Raw genomic sequence first — 18,715 nt, 5'->3', positions numbered from 1 at the left:
TTCGCTGAGAGACTTTTTGTTTCCTTTAAAGGCGGCATTGGACCTGAATTAACATAAGGTTTGTTCTCACCTCTGACATCACTAGGAGTTAGTTAACTGACACCACCCCTTTTAAGAACAAAAGTAATTTTTCTTTAAATATATTTGTGTATTGGGCAAATTCTTGTATTTGGTCATTGCTTTCATATGTTTTATATCTATTTTAATTTTTTCTTTTCCATGAGGAAATTTTCCTTTTACTGTATGCATACTAAGTGCGTATACTCGTAAGCCACATTTAAAGCACTTTTGCCTTTTCTGGTGATAGAAAACATAAACGCAATATTTCCAGAAAGTAGACAGAAAGCTGTACAGTACATTATTAAAGTGTAATGGATACCGTGCATGTAAATATTTCAAATGAACACAAAGTAACAGACAAGCCTCAAGTTAAACAATATTTTCTAAGTGCATTATTTTAAAATGCACTTCTGTGCTTATCTGCACGATGTGAATCAAAATGTTACATGATGCCTGCTGTATGACAAAGAGTAATGAGAGCAAAGCTCAAGCCATGCCTGTGTTTGACATATGACCTTACAGCTGTGTGTGCATGGGCATCACAAGATGATTGTGTGGATGGCTGATCAATAGCATCCTTTTATTTCTCAGTTATTCCTCTGTATCCTGCTGTGCACCTCAGGCTGCTGCTGCTCTAAGAATCTGTGCTCATAGCAGCACAGACACACCCATGATCAGTTTATGACACTTATCCTCTTGAATAAAGTTTCATTTGAACGGACACTGACAATACATTTAATGATTACAAGCGAATTATTGCATTGCATGCTTTGTATGAATTTAATTTCTCTTAACAAATGTGAACAATCTAAAGTATGCATGTGTAATGTAAAAGCATGTAAAAGTAGTTAATTCACAGATCTATAACTCTATCATAAAGTAGAATGTTTTAGAATTTGTCTTTAAGGTAAACACATGCAATACTATAATAAAGATGCAGGATCGATCATTGTTGGTTAGAAGGTTCACTTTACAGATATAAATTAGATTAAAGTTTTTTTATAATAGCTTTATGAAAAACTGCTCATCTTTAATTTCTTGGTTTTTAATGCTTCTCTTTGTTTGTAATGTTTCTGTCTTATTTTTTTACTTTTTTGTGTTGTTTTGTTTTATTCCTGCAACTGTAGATGTGTATGTTGAATTTTTTCAAAGACATATTCAAAACAAAATAATTACAATTTGAAAAAATGTCTATAAAGTTGTATAGAATGTATTGAAAAGGATTAGAGCCACTATAAAGCAATTACTTTAGTTTAGAATTTTTTCTCAGAATTCTAAGAAAGGGACCTATACATTTTTATAGGGCCCTAATCCTAAGATGTTAATGTCATCATATGTTACTGAGAAACAATAAAGAACACACTACAAAGAGCTTCACTCTAAAGATGTGTGTGATGTTGTCTCATGCCCATGAGACTGTTCAAGCTGCACTGCATGTGACCTCTCATGTGCTAATAGTGGGTTCAGGAAGAAATAAGTCTTTCCCTCAGAGCACCTGACCTAACATACCACAAATAGTCAGATACTAATATTTTTTTAGATTGGGTTCCACTATATATTAATAAAATTAAGATGACAAGGGAATTTGTGGAATTATTGTAAACGTTATGGGAGAGCCATGGGAAGTAATCACAAATATGAGAATTTTACAACTTTGCTTTCCAGGAATATTGCAGGATTAAATTGATTGTCTTGCACAGATTTTTTTTGCATTAGACTGCATGTCAAACTTCAGTGCCAAAATTATTAACAAGGGAAGGAATAGTCACATTTTAGCTTGTGGCTAAAGACCTAAAAATTACTTAAAACACACAACTGCAGGCAGACACTCAGACAAAATGTAATTTTTTTATTTTCTCCTCTTCATCTTCCTCTCCACCAGAGTCATTTTACACACCACCATCCTGTGTTGTCTGGCTACACTCTCCCCTACCAATACTTTACAGTCACTGATCTCTTTCACATCACAACGTCTACACAAGATGTAGTCTACCTGAGTGCTTCTACCTCTGCTCTTATATCTCCACCCTATGTTCCTGCCTCTTCTGGAATAAAGTGTTCACTACATCCATTTCCATCCTCTACACAAAGTCTACCACCACCTGTCCTTCTACGTTCCTGTCCTGAAGACCAAATCTGCCCATCACATTCTCATCACCTCTGTTCCCTTCACCTTCATGTCCATTGAAATCTCCACCTATCACCACTCTCTCACCTCTGGGATGCTCTGAATCATCTTATCTAACTCACTGCAGAATTTCTCCTTCTCTTTTAACTGGCATCCTACCTGTTGGGCATAACCACTATCAACACTGAACATCATACCTTCAGTTTCCAGCTTCATACTCATCAATCTGTCTGTAACTGTCTGAATGACATGTTTATTATTATGTTTCTGTCATAAGTTCAGAATTATTTATTACATACAACTGTTAAAATTTATTTGTAAATACATTTTTGTGAAATACAAAATGTTTGGTCGAAGTTGAATGGGCTTGTAAAAGCTTTTATTTTGATGGACGGGTCATGTGACTAGAGTTGGTGAGGGGCATCACGGTGGCATTATGGGTCAAGCTAACGTGCATCCTGAGGAAAGACACGAGGCCCCAAAAGAACTATTCTGCACTTGGTTCAAGAGGCGCACACGTTTTCACGGTGTCAAATGAAGAGAGAGAGAGAGAGAGAGAGAGAGAGAGCGGAAAATAAATACTTAAAAGACATCTGTATGATGCGTGGGCAGTATTTCTTTGGACCAGTGTAGCTACTGTGAAAACGTAACGCCAACACAGCCGAGAGTGAAAACGCACGGAGCATCATCGCTAGGGGGTAAAAAGGTCGAAGAAGACACGGGTCGATCTGCATTGGCGGCAGAGGGGGCTGTCACCTCTTGGCATGGTCTGGTTGAGAGTACCGCAATTCACCGCAAGAGACAGCGTTCGGCAGTTAAATATCCTTTCTACTGGTTGTGCAGAGTTTGCTGATCCAATTGTGGACGTCTGGCTGAGGACTGTAAATCTGCAGAGGGTAGCAGGTTAAGCTAAGTATCCTGCAGAGCTTTATGGACGCTTGAATAACTTTGCAGGCATTGCAAAGAAGATTACTTGTTAAGAATACTGGTTTATCAATCACCACTATAATTTAATGTTAAAGTTGATGCCTGTTGTTCCTATCTATAAGCATAATTGCTGTGAATGTTTAATAGTATTTGATCTTAAATTGTATTTGCATTACATCAGTAGACTGCATTAGAAGGTTTTATTTGAGTAAAATGCTGCTAATAGTCGATACTAGATTCAACAGTTACATAGCTATTTGAAGTGATCTATAAGACTACTGACATTTAGAGATAACAGGGAGTGATATAGTTTTCTCCAAAATATGTACAATGTCAGTTCATGAAGGAAATCCTCAGGGATGTAGACCTGCTAAACAAATGGAGTCTCTTCAAGTAGAATTATCTAAGCTATATGAGCAGTTAAAATCACAAGCCGATGTTGGTGAGAAGGAGAAATTAGAGTCACTCATTAGCGATATCCATGCTAAAATAGAGACCCACCAAACAGCAATGAGGGAGACCACCTCTGCCAGTTCAAGGACAGTGGAACCTAGGAAATCTTCGCGGGAGAGGAAGTTAACCCCAAAAATGATGGAGTTGAAGCAACAAGAGATTTCTCAGATGGAGAGTAAATTCATCAAACTATATGAAAGCTGGAAAGAACAAGTTAGAACCACACGTATTAGACTTAAGGATGAGTGCTCTGACCATGAACTAGGCAACATGATGGATGCTGTTGAAGACCTAGAGACACAAGTGAGAGATGTCTATGAAAGTATACGATCTCAATCTGCACCTTCTACTGAGATTAGAAGAAAGATGGATTCCTGCACAGCAGTAACAACAGATATAATGGGCCTGCTGAAAGTACGCATGAGTGAAGTGGGGCAAGATGAGTTTGATGCTAAGGCAGAAAACACAAGACTTCACATGGTGCTTGACAGAGAATATGCACAATCAGTATTTGGGACCATAATCTCCAAATCCACTGTTCGTAGCCACCATTCAAGTTGGTCATCAGCAGAACAATGTATCACAGCAAAAAGAGCAGAGTGTGCTGCACAGTTAGCTGCAAAGCAGGCAGAAATCAAAATGGAGGAAGCAATCGCTGCACAAAGGCAAGAGCTTAAAAGATTGGAAAATCAGAGAGATCTTGAAGTAATAGCCGCAAAGCTTAAGGCCTATTCCGAGACTGACTCAGGTGAGTCCTGTGATGAAAGAACAGCAGCATGCAGTGAGTTGGCTGGTTGCCCTCCAGCACCTGATAAGGAAACAAAAGGGGAACAAACATTTAAGAACAATAATAATGAACAAACCAACAACAACAATGAAACATCACTAATTCAAGCCATGCATGATACAATGGTTCTTACTAGACTTCCTGCACCCGAGCCTTCAGTCTTTACAGGTGACCCACTTAAGTTTTTTGAGTGGAGTACAAGCTTCAAGGCTTTGATAGAACGGCGATGCACAAATCCTGCTGACAGGTTGTTTTATCTACAAAAATACGTAAGTGGTGAGGCACGGTCTGTTCTGGAAGGAAGCTTCTACAGAAAGGATGGTGAAGCCTATGACCAAGCTTGGGAGATGATGAATGCTCGTTACGGCCACCCCTTTGTAATCCAGCGTGCATTTAGAGAAAAGTTGAATAACTGGCCAAAAATTGGTTCAAGAGAGTCAGTTAAATTGAGACAGTTCACTGATTTTCTGATAGCCTGCAGCAATGCCATGCCATATGTTAAAGGGCTTCAAGTATTAAATGACTGTGAAGAGAATCAAAGAATGCTACAAAAGCTTCCTGATTGGCTGACATCTCGCTGGAATCGTCATGTCACAAAGCAACTACGACAAACAGAAGAATACCCTGATTTCAAGGAGTTTGCTAACTTTATTGCACATGAAGCAGAAATTGCATGCAATCCTATAACATCTCTTCATGCCTTGAAATCCATGGAAGAGAAGTCATCTAGAGATATAAAGCGCCCAAAGGCCAATGCTTTTATCACTACTGTGAAAGCATCTGGAAAATCAAGTACAGTAATGAAACCATGCAATGCTGTGGAAAGCAGCTTAAAGGACTTTAATGGATCAAAGAAGGTAAACACTTCATTTTCATCCTTCAACCCTGTCACTTGCATGTGCTGTGGAGAAAGTCACTCCATCCACAAATGCCAGACGTTTACAAATCAACCCACTGAAGACAAAAGAAAGTTTATACTAGAAAATAACTTGTGCTTTGGTTGCCTAAGTAGAGGACATATTTCAAGGGACTGCAAAAATAAAGCTACTTGTGCCACATGTAAGAAACATCATCCAACACCACTTCATGAAGACCGTCCCGCTGTAACAGACACATCTACCCATGTCATGCAGGCAGAAGAAAATATGTCTTCCCTTTCGTGCTGTGTAGAGCAGGGGGGTGGTGGTAGCACATCCATGATAGTGCCTGTATGGATCTCCTCAGCTGCTACTCCTGAAACAGAGACATTGGTGTACGCTTTACTAGATACACAGAGCAGCAACACATTTGTAGATCAAGAGGTATGTGAGAACATAGGCGCATGTTCAGAACCAGTCAAGTTAAAGCTTACCACTATGATGGGCAAAGATTCCATTGTTCAGAGTGAGAGGGTTAGTGGACTTAGAGTTAAAGGGTTTTCCTCACAAAGCTTTATAAACTTACCACCTGCCTACACTAGAGATTTCATTCCCCTTGAACGTTCCCACATTCCTACTCCTGAAACTGCCAAAAGATGGAAACACCTGAACGCTATAGCGCAAGAAATACCAGAACTGATGGACTGTAAGGTTGGACTCCTGATAGGCTATGACTGCTCTAGAGCATTAGCACCACGACAGGTTATCACAGGAAGGGATGATGAGCCATATGCAATCAAGACTGACCTGGGTTGGAGCATTGTTGGAAGCTCACCTTGGGTCGCAAAGTCAACGGAGGTGACAGGTTTGTGTCATCGTGTGTCTGTTAAAGAACTCCCACCATTGACACCAGCCACTGTCATCAGAGCCCTTGAATCAGACTTCAAAGATACAAACTCAAGTGAAAAGAGTATATCACAGGATGACATACAGTTTATGCAGCTGCTGAACGAAAGAATACATCAGAACACAGAGGGGCACTTGGAAATGCCACTTCCCTTCAAGACACGCCCTCAGTTGCCAGAAAATAGACATTTGGCTCTAGTGCGACTGAAGTACTTGAAAAGAAAACTCGAGAAAAATTCCAAATTCAAGGAAGACTATGTTAAATTTATGGAAGGTGTTTTCAAGGATGGGGACGCAGAGAGAGCTGATAACCAACCTAAAGCAGGGAATGTGTGGTACATTCCCCATCAAGGAGTCTATCACCCCAGAAAGCCAGACAAAATTAGGGTGGTATTCGACTGCTCTGCAAAGTATGAGGGCACAGCTCTTAACGACCACCTGTTAACTGGACCTGATCTCACAAATGGGCTGACAGGGGTGCTCTGCAGGTTTCGCAAACACCCAATTGCAGTCATCTGTGATGTAGAAAAAATGTTCCACAGGTTCCATGTAAGCCAGGAAGACAGAGACTACTTTCGGTTCCTGTGGTGGGAAAATGGTGATACGAGTTTAGAGCCAAAGGAATATCGTATGAAAGTCCACCTGTTCGGAGCAGCATCCTCTCCAGGCTGCGCAAATTATGGAATGAAGTATCTTCCCAGCCAAAATGAAAAGGAATATCCTGCAGCGGCCAACTTCATCAGGAAGAATTTCTATGTTGATGATGGTCTCATCAGTGTAGACTCTGTGAATACAGCCATTCATCTAGTGAGGGAAGCGCAAAGTGTGTGCGCAAAGGGGAAATTACACCTCCACAAGTTCATCTCCAACAATAGAGCAGTATTAGAGACAATCCCTGACTCTAAACGGGCTGGTGAAATTCATGATGTGGGTCTTAACTACGATGAGTACCCAGGCCAAACTGTGTTAGGAATAAAGTGGAACGTGACCAGCGACACCTTTTCCTTCAAGGTCAACTTGGATGAGAAACCTGCGACACGACGTGGAATCCTGTCAACGGTAGCCTCTGTGTTTGACCCTCTAGGCTTTCTGGCTCCCTTCCTCCTGCTTGGAAAGAAAATACTACAGGAAATGTGCCAAAGAGGCATTGGATGGGATGAACCACTGTGTAAAGAATTAAAACCTCAATGGGAGAGCTGGCTGCAAGACCTGAAGAATCTGCAACAACTCCAGGTCCCAAGATGCCTTGTCCCTTTCGAATCAAGCAAAATTCAGAGAATTGAACTGCATCACTTCTCAGATGCAAGTAGCCTAGGTTACGGTCAGTGCTCATACATTCGAGTTGTGAGTGAAGACAAAGTGCATTGCTCCTTAGTTATCGGTAAGGCAAGGGTCGCACCCACAAAGGTTGTAACCATACCGAGGCTGGAGTTAACAGCTGCAGTAGTTTCAGCAGTAATCAGCAGCATGTTAAAGGAAGAGCTGGAGTTAAAAATCGACCAAGAATACTTCTGGACAGATTCACGAGTAGTTTTAGGGTACATTAACAACGAGGCCCGTAGGTTTCATGTTTTTGTTGCAAATCGTGTCCAAAGGATCAGAGAAACTACTAACCCAGCACAGTGGTACTATGTTGACACTGATCAAAACCCGGCGGATCATGCTTCCAGAGGCCTCAAAGTGGATGAGCTAATTAGCTCAAATTGGTTTACTGGTCCTAAGTTCCTATGGGAAAGAGAAATTGTTACACAAAAATCAACTCCTGAGCTTCTGGTAGGTGATCCTGAAGTCAGAACAATACAAGCACTACAAACAAGAGCTGTAAAAGAGGAAAGTTTTATAGATAGGTTTAAACTGTTCACAAAATGGCCTACAGCATTAAACGTTGTCGCTCGGATCCAGCAGCTGGTAAAAAGATTAAAAACAGCTGAACCCATAACCGTGGAAGATAGACGAAAAGCCAGTCTGGTGCTTGTAAAGCTGGCACAGAAAGATGCCTTTAAAGAGGAAATGCAGATACTGTCAAAGAATCAAGGCAGGCTGCCTCATAGCAACAAACTTTTTCAGCTCGATCCTGTTTTGCAGGGTGGGATTCTTAGGGTGGGAGGGCGCCTAAAAAGGGCTTCCTTACCTCTTGACCTGAGGCATCCAATAATCCTACCAAAAGATGGCGTGATTACGCGCCTAATCTTAGACTACTTCCACGGAAAAACTCAGCACCAAGGCAGAGGACAAACTCTTAATGAACTCAGAGCAAATGGCTACTGGATTGTCGGTGGCAGTAAAGTCGTGACCAACTACCTCAGACAGTGCGTTGCATGCAGGAGAGCTCGTAGGCCAACAGAAACGCAAAGGATGGCCGATTTACCTGCTAATCGTGTTGATCCCTCTCCACCATTTTCTTATTGTGGGATGGATTGTTTTGGACCACTCTACACTAAGCAAGGTCGAAAGGAGTACAAGAGGTATGGCCTAATCTTCACCTGCTTATCATCAAGGGCTGTTCACATTGAAATGTTGGAGGATCTAACAACTGATGCTTTCATAAATGCTTTGCGCTGTTTTATTGCAATCCGTGGGACCGTAAGACAAATCAGATCTGATCAAGGGACAAATTTTGTTGGGGCAAAGAATGAACTGGCAAAGGCATTAAAAGAAGTAGACAAAGACATACTAAGTACGTACATGGCAGAAAGGCAGTGTGATTTCATTATGAACGCACCTGATGCTAGCCACATGGGAGGTGTGTGGGAACGCCAGATCAGGACCGTTAGGAGCGTTCTAAGCTGGGCCCTCTCACAGAGTGCTGGAAGGCTGGATGATGCTTGTTTGAGGACATTCCTTTATGAAGCCATGTCTATTGTAAATAGCCGTCCACTCACCACTGACAACCTCAATGATCCCAAAAGCCTAGAACCACTTACACCAAACCTTTTACTTACCATGAAAACCTCTGTCGCACTGCCTCCACCTGGAAAATTTGTGGCTGAAGATCTGTACGCCAGGAAAAGGTGGCGCAGAGTTCAGTATCTGGCAGAGCAATTCTGGAGTAGGTGGAGGAAAGAATATTTGGTGAACCTCACTCTCAGACAGCGCTGGCACTCTCCAAGACGAAATGTGAAGATCGGAGATATTGTCATTGTCAAGGAAGAAGGTGTTCCTCGTAATGAATGGAAGCTTGGAAGAGTACTTGATGCTCGCATGGAGGAAGATGGTCTGGTGCGAAAAGCCACAGTACAAATAGGAAACAGAGAATTAGGAGAAGATGGTCAAAGACTTGTCAATCCATCTGTCCTTGAACGTCCTATTCACAAATTAGTTGTACTTGTGGAAAACAACTGAGATGTAATTCAGGGGACTTAATCTGAAAACTGCAATAGTTCTTCCTAAAGAGTTATATAAATGTCATCTATTTGGAAATTACTAGATTTATTCAAATATTTGTATAAAGGTTGTCATAAATCATAGTAATTTGGTGGGAGTGTAACTGTCTGAATGACATGTTTATTATTATGTTTCTGTCATAAGTTCAGAATTATTTATTACATACAACTGTTAAAATTTATTTGTAAATACATTTTTGTGAAATACAAAATGTTTGGTCGAAGTTGAATGGGCTTGTAAAAGCTTTTATTTTGATGGACGGGTCATGTGACTAGAGTTGGTGAGGGGCATCACGGTGGCATTATGGGTCAAGCTAACGTGCATCCTGAGGAAAGACACGAGGCCCCAAAAGAACTATTCTGCACTTGGTTCAAGAGGCGCACACGTTTTCACGGTGTCAAATGAAGAGAGAGAGAGAGAGAGAGAGAGAGAGCGGAAAATAAATACTTAAAAGACATCTGTATGATGCGTGGGCAGTATTTCTTTGGACCAGTGTAGCTACACTGTCTGATACTCTTTTCACCTCTAGAACATTCCTCAGAAACTCCTCTTTCGGGATAACTCCTTCACCATTTCTCTTTCTATAAGACCTATAGTAAAACAACTTGAACCCTGGTCCTAAGCTTCGAGCCTTTCTACTATTCCACCTGGACTCCTGGACACACAGTATATCCAACTTCCTTCTCTGCATCATGTCAACCAACTGTAGCCTTCTTGACCACAAAAATGCAGTCATTTTATTTTTATTTTCACTCTGACCTTCCATGTATAGGGTGCCTGGTGGCTCAGCAGTAGGCATGGAGATGGATGCTGAAGGCTGCAGGTTCAAATCCCACCCCAGCCGGTACTCCACCACTGAGCCACCAGGCTCCCTACTTACCAAGCCTGATAAAGCCCACAAAAAAGTTTGTGTCAAAGATCAATGGCTTTTGGCTTGTATCTTTAGTGGTTGCCACAGCAGAACATGTTCCACACGTTGTTTTGGCAACCCTCCCATTTTTTCTGGGCTTCGGGACTCGCCCTTGGTGGCTGTCCAGGGCGGGACATATCAAAATGTCTGCTGTGAAAAGGTGTATGAATGTGATTATTTTAAGGAATAACATTAAAACATGACTTAATAGAGACATTTATGCACCCACATGGGGAGGCATGACAGAAGAAAAGGTAGCTAAACATATTTAAACTAGAGGAAGCAATTGTCACTCTATACTAAACACAATACATTTACATTTACTGAAATACTGTACAATAAAACATGTGTTTGCATTAAGGTATTTTAAAGACTTTTTAGGTTGATAAAATAACTCAGTAGACTTCAAATGTGTCTGATGGTTGTATGACCAAGTTAAAAAAATCAATGTAGGCGGTATTTCATAGTCATGTTTCAACAGCATTGAACAGTATATAGTTTTTGGTACCTGTTATTTATTTATTTGTTTATTTATGTATTTGTTTGTTTTATTGATTTTACTCCTTTAGATTTAAAATTTCTTTATATTTTAGCTTTGGATAATGGGACTCTTATACACACACACAAAAACGTTTAAATGATGCCTGTATGCACGTGCGTATTTTTATAGCATGACAGAAGGATTTTCTTTAAGTTTTATACACACACACACACACATATATATATATTTACATATATATATATTTATTGAAAAGCCAAAACAAAATCTTTCTCCGACGTTAAAAACGTCATCGTGGCTTCATCACGTGATCTGTACGGGTGCTTGTTGGAGGGCTCTTTTCACCCCGATTATCACGGTTTTCCAAAGTCGAACCCAGTACAGCGAAAACAAAGAACTAAAACAGTGTTATATTAACAAATAATTTTAGTTGGCCTGAAACCCCAGTTTAATACCAAATATGTTCCACTGAAGGCGCGGGTGGAAAAGCGTTTACTAAAACTCTGAATTAACACACGGTTGCAATAATCGGTATGTGTGGGACACAAAAACGAACGCTTCCCGTGTAACGCGGGAAAGGCTGATGTGTTGGTTCAGTGTTTTTCACGGATGAGCCGCCGTCGCTACCGCGCTATTTTACATATTTGCGGGTATTATCATTATCCAGGGCAACCAATGAGTCTTTCTCCAGTTTTAATCGTTTTACTTTGACTCAGTACAGTTTATGCTCAGCGGGTCCGCTGCTTCCGGGCTGTAAGTGTGTCCGGACTGCTTGAAGTAGCCCAAAGGAGCAGTTAGTTATATGTCGGTCCCCGCGCTGCTCCGTTTGTCTCCTTAGCCACGGAGAAGTTGTTAGCTTCAGCACAAAGAGGCGAGGACTGCTAACCAGCTAAATAATCAACAGCCTCCTGTTGTGCCTTTTTTGTTTTAAAAATGGATACGTTTCAGAAGGTGGAAAAGATAGGGGAAGGGACGTACGGAGTGGTTTACAAAGCCAAGAACAAAGTCACCGGAGAAACTGTTGCTTTGAAGAAGATCAGACTAGACACGTAAGTAAACATAAAAGTGATGTTGGTTATTATGTGTATTCAACAGAAGGCCCAGCTAACTTTGGTGAAGCCAACATATACATACTCATCTATTAAGGTTTGATACCAAACACCATGGTTTCATCAGGGTGTGACAGGTTTTCACAGCTACCGTGCGGTTTCCTACAGACACATCTCACAAGATTGACATTGGGACAACATTCAAAATGGAGGCACGCATATTCTAATTCCCAAAAAGATGTTTTAAACGTATCGTGCAGCGTCTATTCGGTTTAATACATCCTAACACAACTCTCAATACAGAAGGTATCTTACAAACAATGTTTAGTGAGAAGGTCCTAACACCAACCTCAGTCTAAGGGATAGAGGCACAACAAAGTAAAAGATAATCGTTGACACAAATTGTATTTTTTATCTGACTTTTCTCTAAGTTTAAACTAGTAAAAGTCTTATCAAATTCTTCAAGTGAAACAGCATTACTTTTTAGAATGCTCGTATTTAATGCTTGCTCTAACTTAATTATATATGATAACAGCACGCAGGAAGGAACAACTATTTACCACTGAAATCTAGTTTAACTATTGTAATTTTAAGCAAAACCTTTCAAACAATGTAACGCAAGTTTGAACTGCATATCTTGTTTGTTTAATTAGAGTAATGGTGATTATGTGCTGCCATGCTGTCAGTGAACTTCTGTTGGGCTTCAGCAGGTGGCATCATTGACTCTGTGTATCCTGTGTTTTCTGACCTGTGTCTCAGTCCACTGAAAATAAAATAATTGTTTTGCTCCTCAGCTTTTGCTGCTGCCAGTGATAGCGCAGTAATATATGTAGTGATCAGTTCTTGAATAATCAATTCAAAACTATGGGTACTATGGCCCTGGTCATCTTCCCCAGTTACAAAAGTTACAAAAAATAAATTATAAACCACAATGAAATTGGAGAGTTTTTTATAGTTATAACCAAGTTCAGTAAACACAATAATAACATTATAACTATTATTATAATTATAAAATAAAATGAATGAATGAGCTTCAATAACATTATCAATCAATATGCAATGTATTTTTTTTAGGGAAACAGAGGGCGTACCAAGCACTGCCATCCGAGAGATTTCACTTCTTAAGGAACTCAGTCATCCAAATATTGTCAAGTAAGTGTCTGGTTTAACTAAATCCTACATCAACTTTTTTTTAATGCTTCCTTCAGTTTGTAAGCCAGTGTGTCTGTTTCAGACTGCGAGACGTCATCCACACAGAGAACAAGCTCTACCTTGTTTTTGAGTTCCTCCATCAAGATCTAAAGAAGTTTATGGATTCCTCCTCTGTCACTGGTATCCCGCTACCTCTGGTTAAGGTAATCAGCTAAATTTGGAGCAGTCTTAGGTTTACCTATTATATTTTCTGATTAAGAAAAAATAAGATAAGAATTATTTAATGGGCTCATCTATATTAATATTTCTTGTGTTTGTAGAGCTATCTTTTCCAGTTACTGCAAGGGCTGGCTTTCTGCCACTCTCACAGAGTCCTTCATCGAGATCTGAAGCCACAGAACCTCCTCATCAATGCCCAGGGTGAGATCAAGCTCGCAGACTTTGGCTTGGCGAGGGCCTTTGGGGTGCCCGTTCGTACATACACACATGAGGTAAGGTTTACAGCTGCCTTGTTTAAAATAGGTAAACCTGAGGGTTTTATCATTTTTAAGTGCCCAGCAAGGAAATTAACTACTATGTATTCTAATGAACCACAAATTTGCCAGACTAGGTGGAAATAATTATTCAGTAATAGTCAGTCCCTTATGAAGAATGTAAGTATTTGAGGCATGGTATGAGTTGCTATGAAATCAGAAAGCATTTAGACATATTGGCCTTTTCAAAGTGTGTGTTGCTATTACCTATCTTTTAATATTCAATTATTATTGTATTTATACTTATTATTTAATTTATTATAAAATGGTAAAAGGTCTGCTTATATATAAAGCACTTTACAATGTTGCTTCTTATTCACACTTGCACACGTATGGCAGTAGCTGCCATGCTAGTTGCTCACCTGACCAACCAGGAACAATCTGGGGATCTGTGTCTTGCCTTAGGACACTTTAACACGAAGCATGAACCTTCACTTTCCGCTGCATCTCCCTGTACTCCTGTCTCCTGTCTGTACTCCTGTCTACTCTCTTCCTCTCAGTGTCCCACTTGTTCTTAGCTAATCTCTCTCTCTATAGGGACTTATGGACTTCTCAAATTCCTCGTTCCACTACAAAGTCTTGTTTACCTCTTTCCTGATTACACACTGCGTACCCTCCTACCTGTCTCCCTGATCACATTAGCTGTAGTTGTCGAGTCTTCTGGAAGCACCTCCTGACCACCCAGAGCCTGTTTCATCTCCTCCCTGAAAACTATACAAAACTCTTCCTTTTTCAACTTCCACCACTTCATACTCTCCTCTGCCTTAGTCCTCTTCATCTTCTTCACCACCAGAGTCATTTTAAACACCACCATCCTGTGTTGGCTGGATACACATTCCCCTACCAATATTTTGCAGTAACTGATGTCTTTCACGTCGACACAGGAGGTAGTCCACCTGAGTGCTTCTACCTCCGCTCTTATGTCACCCTATAGCAGCAGAAAATAGTATTTACTACAGCCATTTACATCATTTTTGCAAAGTCTAGCACCATTTGTCCTTCTGTGTTCCTGTCCTGAAGACCAAACCTCCCCATCACATTGTCATCACCTCTGTTTCCTTCACCAACATGTCCATTAAAATCTGCACCAATCACTACTCTCTCACCTCTGGGGATGCTCTGCATTCCTTCATCTAACTCACTACAGAATTCCTCCTTCTCTTCTAACTCACATCCTGCTTGGTGGGCATAACCCCTAACAACACTGAACATCACACCTTCAGTTTCCAGCTTCATCAAGATTCAGACTCATCAACCTTTCTGATAATCGTTTCACCTCTAGAACATTCCTCAGAAATTCCTCTTTCAGGATAACTCCTATTCCATGTCTCTTCCTATAAGACCAACAGTGAAACAACTTGAACCCATCTCCTAAGCTTCGAGCCTTGCTACCATTCTACCTTCCTTCTCTGTATCATGTCAACCAACTGTCTAGCCTTCTTTGTCATAGTCCCAACATTTAAAGTCCCTACAGTCAGTCCTACAGTCTTTACTTTCCTCTTCTCTCTCCCTGCCTATGAATACGCCTTTCTCCTCTTCTTTGACCAACAGTAGCTCAGTTTCCGCTGGCAACATGTAGGTCAACAGCACTGGTGTCTGTCATTATTAATCCGGGCCACGACCGATCCGGTAGTCAGATTATGTATAGAAGTAATGATTTGGCATGTGTTTTACATTGGATGCCCTTTCTGACACAACCCTCTGCATTTATTGAGACTTGGGACCGGCACCACCTTGGTGCCAGGGGTGGGATTCAAACCCTCTGCCTTCACTCTGGTCATTTGTGTCTTTAGCAGTACAGCGTGGTTGTGTTAAGATGGTATTTGATGACAATGATGATTGTGCCCCCTTGTGGTTGCATTTTAATCCAAATAGTTTATACAATATATTTGGATTAAATTGCACACGATACATCGTAATAGTGAGTTAAAAGTAAATCTCAAGAAGCTTTCACATATATTAAAATCTAATACAAAAATGCACAATTTTGCTTATGTGGTGAGGTCTTATGCCGTAGTTCTCCTGTACTTTCTTTGAGCAGACTTGGTGTGCTGCTAATGTTATAGCAAAGTAGGGGTAATGGTGACAAGTGGAAGAAATATATTTGCTTTAGTCTGCCTTTTTTTTCTGCTCAAGCTGATGCATTACAACAAAAAAAGTCTGCCGCAAAAAAGGGAATTTCTGGCAGACGTATCGTGTGTTAATCATTTTTCAAACGTCCTTATGTGATACTTTTTTAGGTTGTAACACTTTGGTACCGGGCACCAGAAATTCTGCTGGGCTGTAAATACTACTCTACGGCTGTTGACATCTGGAGTCTGGGGTGCATCTTTGCAGAAATGGTAAGTTTACTTAGTTTTATTATTCTACAGTGAATGAATAAAACCTACAAGATACCCATCTCACCTACAGTCTGACCTTACTGTGAACTGCTTATAGATCATCAGGAGGGCTTTGTTTCCTGGCGACTCGGAAATCGATCAGTTATTCAGAATCTTTCGCACCCTCGGCACTCCTGATGAGACTGTGTGGCCTGGCGTCACATCCATGCCTGACTACAAACCATCTTTCCCCAAGTGGGCTAGACAGGATTTATCCAAAGTGGTGCCTGTGCTTGATGAGGATGGAAGAGAACTACTTGGAGTGAGCACATCAAATCATACATTTTTTAAAATTAGCACATCTGAGGTTAATCTTGTAGCACTTGTGTTAGTGGGGTAAATATATGAAGTCAATGGACCTAATCAATTGACCAAATTTGTCTTTTTTGATTTTATCCTTGCAGGAAATGCTGAATTATGACCCAAACAAGAGATTATCAGCCAAAAATGCCCTTGTACATCGATTCTTCCGTGATGTTACAATGCCAGTTCCTCATCTGAGACTCTGAGTCAAGCAAAATGTGAGGCCACTTTAATCCCAGCAATATCTAAGCAATAAGGATCTCCTCAGCTTCCATTCATATCCATGACTAGAAGGGTCAAAACCAGTGGACACTACAGGAAACATTGGACTTTTAATGGCTATTTAATAATACTGATAACCAGCTTTATAGAGGAAGGATATCCTGAAAGTTTCCCTGTTTTTTCAGCCTTGATGTTGTGATAGATATATATGTTTAACTGTAATTTTCAACATTGTTATTTGCCATATTTATGTACGGCAGCCATCTTGGGTGTAAATTTTATTTGTAATTGAGATGGTCATTTTGACCCAGTGTGCAGGTCAGAAACACAGTCTAGTTATTGATTACTGATTTAATTGGTATGTTGACTGGGATTTTCAAATATCCAACTACTTAGAATTGAATATGATTTGCAGAGTTGTGTGGGATAGAGCAGTAATATGTGTCATGATGACTAGGAATAAATGAAATAGTGACAACTCTCACCACAACAAACACCGTTAGCCTTTTTTAAAGCGTTGGTGCCAAAAGAACAAGACATAATAACAGTGTTTTTCTGGGGTTATTTTTTTCCAACAGTTAATTTCAGAGTTTAGATAAAGAAGTAAATTGAAGTAATTTTTTATTTTATTTTTTTTATGACTTGAACAACAAACAAAATGTTTATTGTTCCGTCATGTATTCTGTCAGGGTTATTCACCAATTTGAAGTTCTTAGCTTTGTACACATTTTATCCATAATTAACAGTTTTTATGGTTATTGTATATTTACAGTGTATAAAGAATAAACTTGTTAAATAACTGTTACTGATGATTTTGGTCTCAAATAATTGTAACACTTCATTGGTCTCTAATTGCTCAAATGCACAGACTGACTTTTCCCTTGGCCTCTCATCAGGTACATAATTGTAACGGCATGGAATAAATTCCAGAATAGACTTAAGATTATTATTGCCTTTAATGTGCATAAGTCGTATTATGTGAAAAAGTAGCCTACAAAATAATTGAAATGATAGGAAACGTGTAGATATGACAAAAAAAATTTAAACTCAAAATTAGAAAATGATTACAAAGCAAAGATGTTTGAAAAATGGATATTTCAATGTTTAAAACTAACTGATTGTGAAGCTGTGCAACATACTTGACATTGGTGTTGCTGGTATTATCAATTTCTACAGGTGACAAAAAAAAAAACTGCAAACCAGAACTAACTCTTGTCAGATGAACAATCAGCCAAATGATGACAATTTACATGGATTGGGTTTTCATTAGTCATGCCATCTTTAGATTTCAGTCAGTAGAGACACTGCCTTTCAAGGGACCAGGCTGGAACAAAAAAAGATGTGTTGCAAATGAGAAATCAGTAAACACAGAGAATTGAGTTGCTGTTTCTGATGTTACCACTGGGGGACTGACTGTAAACTCTTTCATAATATCTTGGTAACTTTACATACTGGAGTAGTAAAAGAGAGTCCTTGTGTTAACAGCTGAAGTTTGCTACTTATTTTTATTATGACCTATAATTCAGATAAATAGAAATAGCGGGAAAATGTGTATAATTAAACATAAGTAATAAGTATTACACAAAGATATAAATTAATTATAAATGATAGCATTATATGAATAATTGTTGCTCAAATTGTAACATTTGGTAATTTCGATGATTTTAATTAGTAAAACGTTATAGCCACAAAATGCTTTTGTGCTAAACTAGTGGGAAAAGTGCAAGTAAGGCATAAACATAAAGTGCTAGCCAGCTAGCTATTTCTCGCACAAATACTACCCCCCTTATGTTTGTTATAGTTATGACAGTGCTGTTGCAGATTTGTTTGATGATGACAGTTGTTGGTTATTACCCGATAAATTATACACTAGAAACTTGTTGAGTCACAAAGCTTGAACATGAATCTAAACTAAACAAATGGTTTGAAGCTATCTGCTGAATTATGCTTGTCTTCCTATAGAATATCATAAATGTTATATACTGACTAGCTCAGAGACTTTTGTTCAACACATACTGTTACCTTTGTTTTTGACTCACTGTGAGTAAGTGGGCTTAAAACTCAGGGGCTGCCCCTGGGGTGCATGTGATCAGTGAAAGAAGAAGTAAAGCTCAATGAAGCGGATTCATAATGGAAAAAACATACAAATATGCGTTTTCTTGGA

General features: G+C 39.7%; 1 protein-coding gene across 1 annotated transcript; it reads left to right on the top strand.

The window, feature by feature from the left end:
* Nucleotides 1-11,360: 11,360 nt before the first annotated feature.
* On the top strand, nt 11,361-17,356 carry cdk2 (cyclin dependent kinase 2). Its single transcript, XM_067503989.1, has 7 exons — nt 11,361-11,960; nt 13,035-13,112; nt 13,195-13,315; nt 13,433-13,603; nt 15,886-15,987; nt 16,085-16,288; nt 16,431-17,356. The coding sequence occupies exons 1-7, from the start codon at nt 11,845-11,847 to the stop codon at nt 16,533-16,535; spliced, it is 897 nt and encodes a 298-aa protein (XP_067360090.1). The 5' UTR covers nt 11,361-11,844; the 3' UTR covers nt 16,536-17,356.
* The last annotated feature ends 1,359 nt before the right edge of the window (nt 17,357-18,715 follow it).

This window comes from Channa argus, chromosome 5 (genome assembly GCF_033026475.1).
Source record: "Channa argus isolate prfri chromosome 5, Channa argus male v1.0, whole genome shotgun sequence".
Taxonomy (NCBI): Eukaryota; Metazoa; Chordata; class Actinopteri; order Anabantiformes; family Channidae; genus Channa; species Channa argus.
The sequence above is the reverse complement of the archived record's forward strand: the minus strand, read 5'-3'. Positions and strand labels throughout refer to the sequence as shown.

Excerpts from the sequence above, each read along its gene's own strand:
- cdk2 (XM_067503989.1), top strand. The coding sequence starts at position 11,845 with ATGGATACGTTTCAGAAGGTGGAAAAGATAGGGGAAGGGACGTACGGA. Across the intron at positions 13,113-13,194 it reads AGTCATCCAAATATTGTCAA|ACTGCGAGACGTCATCCACA; the intron begins GTAAGTGTCTGG and ends TGTCTGTTTCAG. Across the intron at positions 16,289-16,430 it reads ATGGAAGAGAACTACTTGGA|GAAATGCTGAATTATGACCC; the intron begins GTGAGCACATCA and ends TTATCCTTGCAG.